The 9,235-nt window shown below is 38.6% G+C and overlaps 2 protein-coding genes across 12 annotated transcripts in view; one reads left to right on the top strand and one right to left on the bottom strand.

The window, feature by feature from the left end:
• ST8SIA4 (ST8 alpha-N-acetyl-neuraminide alpha-2,8-sialyltransferase 4) overlaps window positions 1-9,235 on the bottom strand; it is a 127,568-nt gene that overhangs the window by 47,583 nt on the left and 70,750 nt on the right. For 2 of the 9 annotated variants that reach the window (XM_065045487.1, XM_065045493.1), the window contains one exon: window positions 7,340-9,169. The exons of the other annotated variants lie outside the window; for them this stretch is intronic. In XM_065045487.1, coding sequence (XP_064901559.1) covers window positions 9,150-9,169 — 20 coding nt within the window. In that variant the 3' untranslated portion in view covers window positions 7,340-9,149. Of the gene's footprint in view, window positions 1-7,339; window positions 9,170-9,235 lie in introns of those variants that run through there. 9 annotated transcript variants of the gene reach the window in all.
• The window catches only part of FAM174A (family with sequence similarity 174 member A), a 95,864-nt gene that overhangs the window by 85,377 nt on the left and 1,252 nt on the right, over window positions 1-9,235 (top strand). The window lies entirely within an intron of this gene.

Raw genomic sequence — 9,235 nt, 5'->3', positions numbered from 1 at the left:
GGATTATTTCTTGATTCTTACTATTTTCTAGTCAGCACAAAATATAAATTTTTATTTCATATGGAGAGACAGAATTTTCTTTGCTTGACCTACAGCTACAGATCAGATTAAATTTTTAGTCTGAAAGATATACTGTTTTAAAATAACGTTTCAACTTATTTTCAAAGTAAGACCACCTGTCCTTTATTTTTAGTTTCTAAATTTAGAAAGCAACATCAAGCTCTATGGAAAAAAAACATCAAAAACTAGTTTTTTAAAGATGCTGAATTATTCTCAATTAGGATTTTTTTTTTAAACCAAATTTACAGTTGCACCTAAGATCGCTCCTACTGAGAAGCCAAATTTATAGGGCCTTTGGGCATCTTTCTACATGCTGATATGAATGCTGCAGAAGTTATACTGCTGCTACAGAACAGCACAGTTAAAATTTTCTCAAGCGTCACAGAATTAAATAAAAATAATTTTCATAAGCTGGAGATGAAAAAAAAACCAAATCAAAACAAGAAACCCCAAACAAAATAGTGATCTCACTTTAAGATAAGATGTGTTTCTAATATTAGATGAAATTTCCAAATGTAAACTCTTGCATCACATGAAACCACTCTTCCCTCTCTCTAGTCTTTCCACATTGTCCAGATAAGCACTGGTCCAGGAAGTGAAAGAAGGAACAAGACTTTCATTTCTCCTATATATCAGTGTGGAAAGTCTTTTGCAGTCTGACCTGAAACTGTTGACTTCTCCCTTTCATTATGCCATTTTCTTCTGTTGGAGAAGAAGTAAACAGGACAGAAATGGAATGAGGTGAAGTGTGTCAGTGTGAGATTACATGTTGAGGCATTAACCTCATCTGGGGTAAATCATCCTTTTTTCCAGGAAAGCTTACATATTTTTTTTTTCTTTTCTCTTTTTGCTGTTCTATTAAACTGTTCATATTCCACCCCATGGGTTTCGTCTTTTGTTTCCTGATTCACCTTCTCATCCCACTGCGGCTGGGCAAGGGGTGAGTGAGCAGCATATGATTTTAGTTGCCAGCTGTGTGGGAATTGGGACTAAACTAAAATAGTCCTTTTTGGTTGCCAATGTGGGTCATCAACGGGTTGAGTTAACAACAAATCTGACCAGAGAGTGTTAAAATATGCATTATCTATTAGTTAAGTAGTCACTGGTCATGATGCTGCTTTGTTTGTCCACATGGCTGTGTTATGTAAATTCTTACAATCCCTATATATTCCCCATGGTGCTGTTTGTCAGCTCTGGGAGAAGGATTATGTGTGCAATGTTGTTTGTCATGTAATATCTACTTATGAGATGGGTATATCTCTTGTCATGCATTTATGCTGGTATTTTTATGCAGCATTGTTGTCATTTTCATACTTCTGGCTCCATCTCTCAGAACTGATTAATAATCGCACACAATCTTTGGGGAATATGGAAGGGGAGGTGGGATCTTTCCCCTGCTTTTTCACTTCCCTTTTCTTCTTCAGCCTAGGCACAACAGTTTTTGAGGATTAGAATACCCCTGGGATACTCAAGTTAGCATGCTCTTGTTGCTATGTCTCCTGAATGTGTCTCAGGTCATGTATGGGGTTGCAAAAAGATTTTCTAAGAATACCACCCAGAGATTTGCCTAAAGTCTGGATGGTCATGGGTGGCATGGCATGTGGGAGGGCATGGGCAGGTACCTAGAGAATTTTTCATTTCCAGTGATTTGGAATTTCACTCCTGAACAGCTACAGGACCCAGATGAAGTGATAGATTATTTGAATGGAAAATGCTCTGGTTATTCCAAAGAGGCACAATTTACCACATTGTGCTGGGCCCTGGCCAGTATATACCAAACACTGCTCAATACCATGCAGCACCCCTAGGGGGAAAGTGGGGAGTAACAGAACAGGCACTGTAGCTACTCCCACCCTCATGCCAAGCACTGCAGTTACTCCAGCCTGAGCAGCAGGCACTGTAGCTACTCAAACCACAGTGACAGGCACTGTGACTACTCAAACCCAGGTCACAAGCTGCTGCAGCTGAACCAGAGAACCAGGGGATGCCTGTATCAGTTGCCTTTAAACAGAAAGAGAAATATACAAAACATCCGTTCACAAGGTGAGGGATTTTCTTAATTTCTTTGGCAGCAGAGTGCAGGCCACAGTTTGCTTTTACTTATAGGTGTGTCCAGTACACTTGGAATCAACTGCCCCAGGGCTGGAAACACAGTGCCACCATTTGCCTTGGACTGATGCAGACTGCACTGGAACAAGGCAAAGCCCTGAAACACATGCAATACATTGATGATATTGTGTGGGGCAACACAGCAGCAGAAGTTTCTGAGAAAGGAAAGAGAATAGTTTAATTTCTTCTGAAACCGAGTTGTGCCATAAAAATTAAGGTTGAGGGACCTACATGGGGCATCTATTTTTTTAGGAGTAATATGGCAAGAAGGATGTCAGATCATGTGGATGTGGATGTGATCAACAAAAGAGCAGCTGTGTCTCTGCCAACTAATAAAAAGGAAACACAAACTTTCTTGGGCATTGTGGGATTTTGGAAAATTCACATTCCAAGCTACAGTCAGATTGTGAGTTCTCTCTATGAAGTGACCCAGAAGAAGCATGATTTTGAGTGAGGCCCTGAGGAATGTCGAAGGGGAGACATTTCATGCAGTAACCCTTGAATCAGTCTGGGCAGGAAAAGATGTTAAAACTGTGCTCTACACTGCAACTGGGGTGAATGGCCCTACCTGGAGCCTTTGACAGAAAGCAGCAGGGCAGACTCAAGGTTGACCCCTGGGGTTTTGGAGCTGGGGATACAGAGGATCTGAAGCCTGCTATACTTCAACCGAAAAAGAGATATTAGCAGTATATGGAGGGGTTCGAGCTGCTCCAGAATCAGTTGGTACTGAAGTGCAGCTCCTCCCGGCACCTCTACTGCTGGTGCTTGGCTGCATGTTCAAAGGGCAAGTCCCTTCTACATGTCCTGCAACTGATGCTATGTGGACTAAAAGTTATCACACAATGGGCTCGAAAGGGGAATCTCAGTCTCCCAGGGATCTCAGAAGTGATCACAAGCTGGCCAGACGATAAGGATTTCAGAGTAGTGCCACAAAAGCAGGTGACGTGCTGAAGAGGCCCCACCATATAATATACTACCAGAGAATGAGAAAAAATATGCCCTGGTCACTGATGAGTCTTGTCGTATTGTTGAAAAGCATCAAAGGTGGAAAGCTGCTGTGTGGAGTCTCACTAAAGGACAAAGTGAACTGAATCAGTTTGCAGAGGTGAAAGCCATCCAGCTGGCTTTAGGCATTGCTGAATGAGAAAAATGGCCAGTGCTCTATCTCTATACTGACTCACGGATGGTGGCAAATGCACTGTGGGACTGGCTGCAGCAATGGAAGTGGCATCTGGGCTGCCGTATTGTGGCAAGATAGTGCTGCCTGCTAGAGAACCTGCCTATAAGTAGAAGAATTTTACATAAACAATTAGGAAATAAAGAATAAATAAACATAGACTGTCCTTGCATGACATCACCTACATGTCTAACTAAAAAGGAGTTAGTCATAGCTTCTTTAAAAAGGTCATCATTTAAACAAAGAGCTTGTAGATGAGAAAAAGGTTTTCTATGTTTTTTGGCAGAATGCAGTTTTTCAATTCATGTCATGCTCTGGATAACAAGAATAGCAACACAAAGAACTGTCACTTTTAGAGGAATCTGGAGTTTTGCTTTGATTCTTAGAGCTTGCGCTATCATTTAAATACAGTCTTGTTTGCAATTATCCCACAGAAAGAGATTAATTTACTGTAACAAAAAGGCAGGCTAAGTCCAAACTGTTTACCATTTACCTTAAGCTAAAGGTAAAAATTAGGTTTATTAGGTGAATTTTCCTTTTTTATTGCTTTTGCATGAGGTATTTAAAATAACATCCATATACAACAGATTGACCTAAAGATATAAGAAATGCAAGTGTTATTTTAAAAATAGACTTTTACATATATTGTAAGTAAATGCCAGTATTTTATTCTTAAATCTCATGTATATATGTTTAAAAGTTTCTTATCAAATAAGATTTAAAGAATATCATGAATTCAGGGACACATCAAGAAAATCCAAGAGAGGGTTGTCTACACTCTCAATTGCCTAAACTTCAAGAAGCAAAAATCAAATAATCAGATGTCAAGAACTGAACATCCAAATTAGCTGCTATTCATATAGCACAGTCTCAGCTAGACACTCAGCTGCAAAGCAGCATACTTGTCTGCAAATAGACTTGTTGGAGGCAAGTAAAAACCAATGAATAGTGGACTAGAAAATCAGAGACTGGTGTGTCATACTTCAAAAAATGGCGATGCCTTCCTTTTCAATATCCCAGGATTTTTGTTTTGCTTGTTTTACCTTGGTTAAGTTTGTATGTTTACTATGCTTATGATTTTCCTAATAAAATCCATACATCAGGTTTTTGAGAGGCTGGGAGAAAGGAGGGATTTAAAAAAATTAGCTTTCTTGTTCTAAGTTTGGAATGTGGAGAGAAGGAACACATACTGATCCCTGTGATAAAGAATTTGGAATTGGGGGAAGAAAAGCATCCAGTGAAAATCTATTTTCAAGGCAGGGAGAGAGAGAGAGAAAGAAGGAAGGGGTAGGAGACAGAGGGTGTGTGAGAGAGGACTGGAGTGAAAATTAGAGTGAGAGAAAGCAGCATGAAAGACAAGGGGGAAAGAAAGAGGGAGAGACAGGGAGAGAACATGGAGAATGGGGGTGGGTAGAGAGAAAGTGTGCATGAATAAGAGAGGAGGGCAAGAGACATCATTTTCATTTTTTTCTTAGTATGACTGAATGATTTCTGACATCTAATTAAAAGTAAACATAACTTCTGACAAAAATGAAGCTTTTTCCCTGCCACAGTTTTTCCTATTTCACTAATTTGAATTTGACCTTCATTTTAAAAAACTCTCTCAAAACTGAAACTTTTTCCCTTTTTCCCATCAATGCTAACCAGCTGTAACCACAACCCTTATATCAGATGCAAGGTCCTGTCAAGGGAACTGGTCTGCCCTGTCAGACACTAGTAGATTTAGACTAGAGTATTGCAAAGCTGTGTTATCAGATTACTTCAAAACCCATATTTTTAACAGTAAGCAGGTCAGTGGGTCCAGGTGCAACAGATATAAAGCTTAATCTCTCTGCCACATATTTTTCTGTGAAAATGTGGCTATTTGGGTTCTGCTCCTTCAGGCAGCACAAAAGCCGTATTTCTGTATAACAAATGTATCTAAGGGTCATTCAGTATTTAGCTTGGATGAGAAGAACCAGGAGTTTTATTATAATTTGAACTGGAGTACAGAAGTAAGGAACAAGTAAGAAAAAAAAAATCCTCACAAACTCCCAGCCCACCATTTCCATCTCCCAAAGATGCAGTCGGCAAGAGGCAGTTCATTATGCACGCTGTGTGCACTAAAATGATCTCTTCTAGCAACTGATTAAAATGAAGACAGTGTTTTACTGGGGTGACATCAGCTGCAGCACTTCAGCTGGGCTATGGATGTTGTCTTTGAAAGACATTGATTTGGCTAATCACAGCTGTTTTTCTGGGATGCTAACTACACACACCAAGAAGAACAAATTTATACCTGATGTTGCCTTGCAGCACACAATGTGGAATAATTTTAATGGAAGCCCAAAAAATGTGATCAACATGGAATTAAAAGTCTATGTCAGAACAACCAAACAACCTGGAAGTGAGCAACAGAGATATGAAGGGTTATTGAGCACTTCCTGTTGAGCTGTAACTAGTTCTGAGCAAGTGACTCTAAATTAAATGCCCATTAAATAATTTTCATTAATATGATTTGTATACTCTTTTCTAAAGGATTTCTCTGATCTCATCTTACAATATTTACAAAGCTGCAAAGCAAAATGACATGCAAAACACCCTAAAAATGAGGAAGGAATCACATGCTGCTTTCATCCATTCCCATGTCAGAACATGGTCAGTAAATAATGAAAATGGGACAGTTTCTGTGCCAATATTTATGATCACCTTTCCTCACTTCTGTAAGCTGGTGCACAGGCTATTCTGGGAAGTTTTCCCAAATAGCCTGTGCTACTGCTCTCCATGTTGATCATCACAATAGCCTCTGAAGTGACCAGGATGCAAGAGACCTATGATGCTCAAGAAGTAAAGCCCAGTTTGCTGGCTGTAGCTTATGAGTTCAGCTTTGCTTTAACTCACTCGTCTCTATCTTACTGGCAGAAGACAGGAAAATGGTGTGGTGGTGTAACAGGGGCTATAACAGCTTCCTATCATTTGGATCTTGCATCATGTTGAACAGAACAACTTAAAGCCCCACATGGGATTAACCTTTCATCTTTTTTCTATGTGTTATTTCAACCAAATTTCCAATCAGAATGATTGTAGATTTTTGAAAAACATTTCTAAGAATTAAATATTTTCATTCAGGGAGTAAGAAATGTGAAGTCATTGATGCATTCCTGTGATTCTTACTAGGAAATACGAATATTTTTAAAACAACATGAATGCCTGTGGTATTACACACTCATCTGCCAAGCACCATGTTAATCTGATGTTAATTAATGTCACCAGTGTTTAGTTCTATGGTCCTCATCCAGGCACTTTTCAGAAGATATTAGCCCTCTCAGTGCCAAGCCCTGTCCCTATGAGTACCTCCATGTCTAAAATAATTCACACTGAGCATAGAGGAACTGAGGACTTTGCTAGGATTTGCCTAGGTCTCTGCATGGAACTACCTCTACAAAAAGCTTAGTAATAGCTCTCTATTATGTTTGGCTGATATCAGACAAAAAAATGAAAGTGCTGGGTTTTCCACAGTGGTTCCCAGGCAGTTTCCTGCAGACAGAGTGACCATAGATCACAGGACTTCTTTTAACAATTCAGTGACTGACAGGTCTCCCAAAGCCACTTCAGCTCAGCTCAACTGAGCTCAAAGACTAACATTGCTGATGGGCTGCTCCATGGATCAGAAAACACAAGAGATTCAAAAATCCAACTTTGCAGTTAATGTCTTTTATCAAGCAAACTAAAGATGCCAGAGCTGCAGCCATCCCACTAAATTACGAATATTTTAAAGGGATTGCCTTCTGAAAATTTGACAAAGCACATTTATAGAAAAATGGTAGGAAATAGCTGAATATTTTTTGGGAAAAAAAGTATATGCAGACCAATTACAATCACATTCTCCTAGTGGAATACGATAATGAATTAGAAGAATGGCAATATGAATATCTGCTTTTCAAGGACAGAGCTGCTTCTTTTTCTTTCTTTCTTTTTTTTTTTTTTTTTTTTTTTTTGTTTGTTGGGTTTGGTTTGGTTTGGTTTGGTTTGGTTTGGTTTGGTTTGGTTTGGATTGGTTTGGTTTGGTTTGGTTTGGTTTTGGTTTCGGTTTTGGTTTTGGTTTTGGTTTTGTCAAGATCTTCAGAATGAAAGGAGCAGTTACAATTTCCTTAACGATAAACATTAAAAAATATATGCAACATATAAGGACTATATTTTTGCCCTTTGCATGTGGGTTTCCACTGTTTCTTGAAAAACAATCAAATGTGTACATCTTTCCCACTCCATCTCCCTTTACTTATATACAAAGTGAAGGTTTACAATCATATTTTTAATAATACACACAAGCACACTCCTCTTTTTCATATTCAGTTAAGTAATGGTTTATTACTTTCTTAGTTAAATACTCAGATGAATGAGAAGTATGCTGGAGAAGTTGATATTGTAGAGTTCTTTAAAACAAGACTTTAACTAGCACTTCAGTAAGGATCTCCCTTTCCATTGAATTTTAAACTTTTAAACATATTAGGTCTTTACATGGCTTGTGTTAGAATTCAGTTCTGTCCTAAAATTTGAAAAAAGCAGAGGCATATACATCAAAAAGCACATAGATTTTACCTAGAATATGCATAAATGGACAGAATGTATATTTACAATCATGAGGTAGGGTAGTTGTACTGCCACAGGAATGGACTACTACAACAGAAGGAAGAGTGTGACATTCAAGCGCCTGAAGGTATTTTACTCTAAATATTGCTACCATGAGCACTTCTCTATCAGCAAGATGATCTGTATCTCTGTCAACAAGGTCTCTGTTCCATACCTCCCAGAAGGTGGACAGGAATGCAGGACTTGAATTTAATTGTCAAAAGCTAAACATCAAAAAACTGTCCAGATAAAAACCAACTACTTGCATCTTCCTGCTGGATACAGATCCATACTGCTTAACAAATAGAATACATACTGCTTAGACAGTTCTGGAGATGTTTTGTTTTGCAGCTGTGCCTACCCTGGGAAAAACATGCTAATGAGTGCTTAAATAAATCTAGTTGCCATTTTAGTCTGCAAGGAGTAGGACCTGGGTCAGAGAAGCATATCCAAACACTGGGAAAGAAGAGGGGTAAAGGACTAGGGCAAATGAGGTCTAAAAGAGAGCTTCATTCAGTGCAGTAACTTGAGTTACTACAAGTTACTTACTGAGTTACTACTAGAATAACTAAGTGGCTTGCCCCTCAGGTGCATCTTAGGTACTCTTGTTGGCGTGATACATAGGTAGGTAGTTAATTTTAATGCTTTGGATCATGCTCTCAGGATGAAGCATGTAATTTTTAGGCTTTTCAGTACATAAATTGCAGAACACATAGGTGCTCAAGATTTTGCCTACAATCATGTCACATTCTCACTATAAAAGGTATCCCTTCAGCTAAATGTAGTTTTACTGCTGAAGAACTAAGGGATATGGTGCTGTGACAATATTCTTGTTTCTTTCCCCTGTCATTGTTAAGAATAATACTATCATCCCTCGAGTACATGGTTCCAAATATCAACTACCTTCATATAGAAGTTTATTTTTTGCACACACGCAGTACAAAATATACTTGCATGTCTCTACATATATCTACCTTTTCACAGGGTAAAATAATTCTCTGTCAGTAATGTGATCCTACTCAGCAGATGTCAATTGCATCTGATTACAGACATAGATAGAAATAAATCAGCATACAGACTTTTCTGAGATCCTTTTAGTCATCTACAGCCCCTTTGCACTAAAATTTTCATCAGCTTTCTTCTGTAAAACATCTTCTGAGGACATGACCATATGAAAGGTTGTTTTGCCCATATTTCAAGCTAAGCAGAAGTAGCCTGCAGACAATAAAAATATAGAATATGTTCTGTTAGCATGTCTTGAAACTAAGTTAATGAATTCTG

The sequence above is a fragment of the Columba livia genome, chromosome Z, assembly GCF_036013475.1.
Source record: "Columba livia isolate bColLiv1 breed racing homer chromosome Z, bColLiv1.pat.W.v2, whole genome shotgun sequence".
NCBI classification, from domain to species: Eukaryota; Metazoa; Chordata; class Aves; order Columbiformes; family Columbidae; genus Columba; species Columba livia.
Note: the sequence above shows the minus strand (reverse complement) of the source record. Positions and strands in the feature narration are given on the sequence as shown.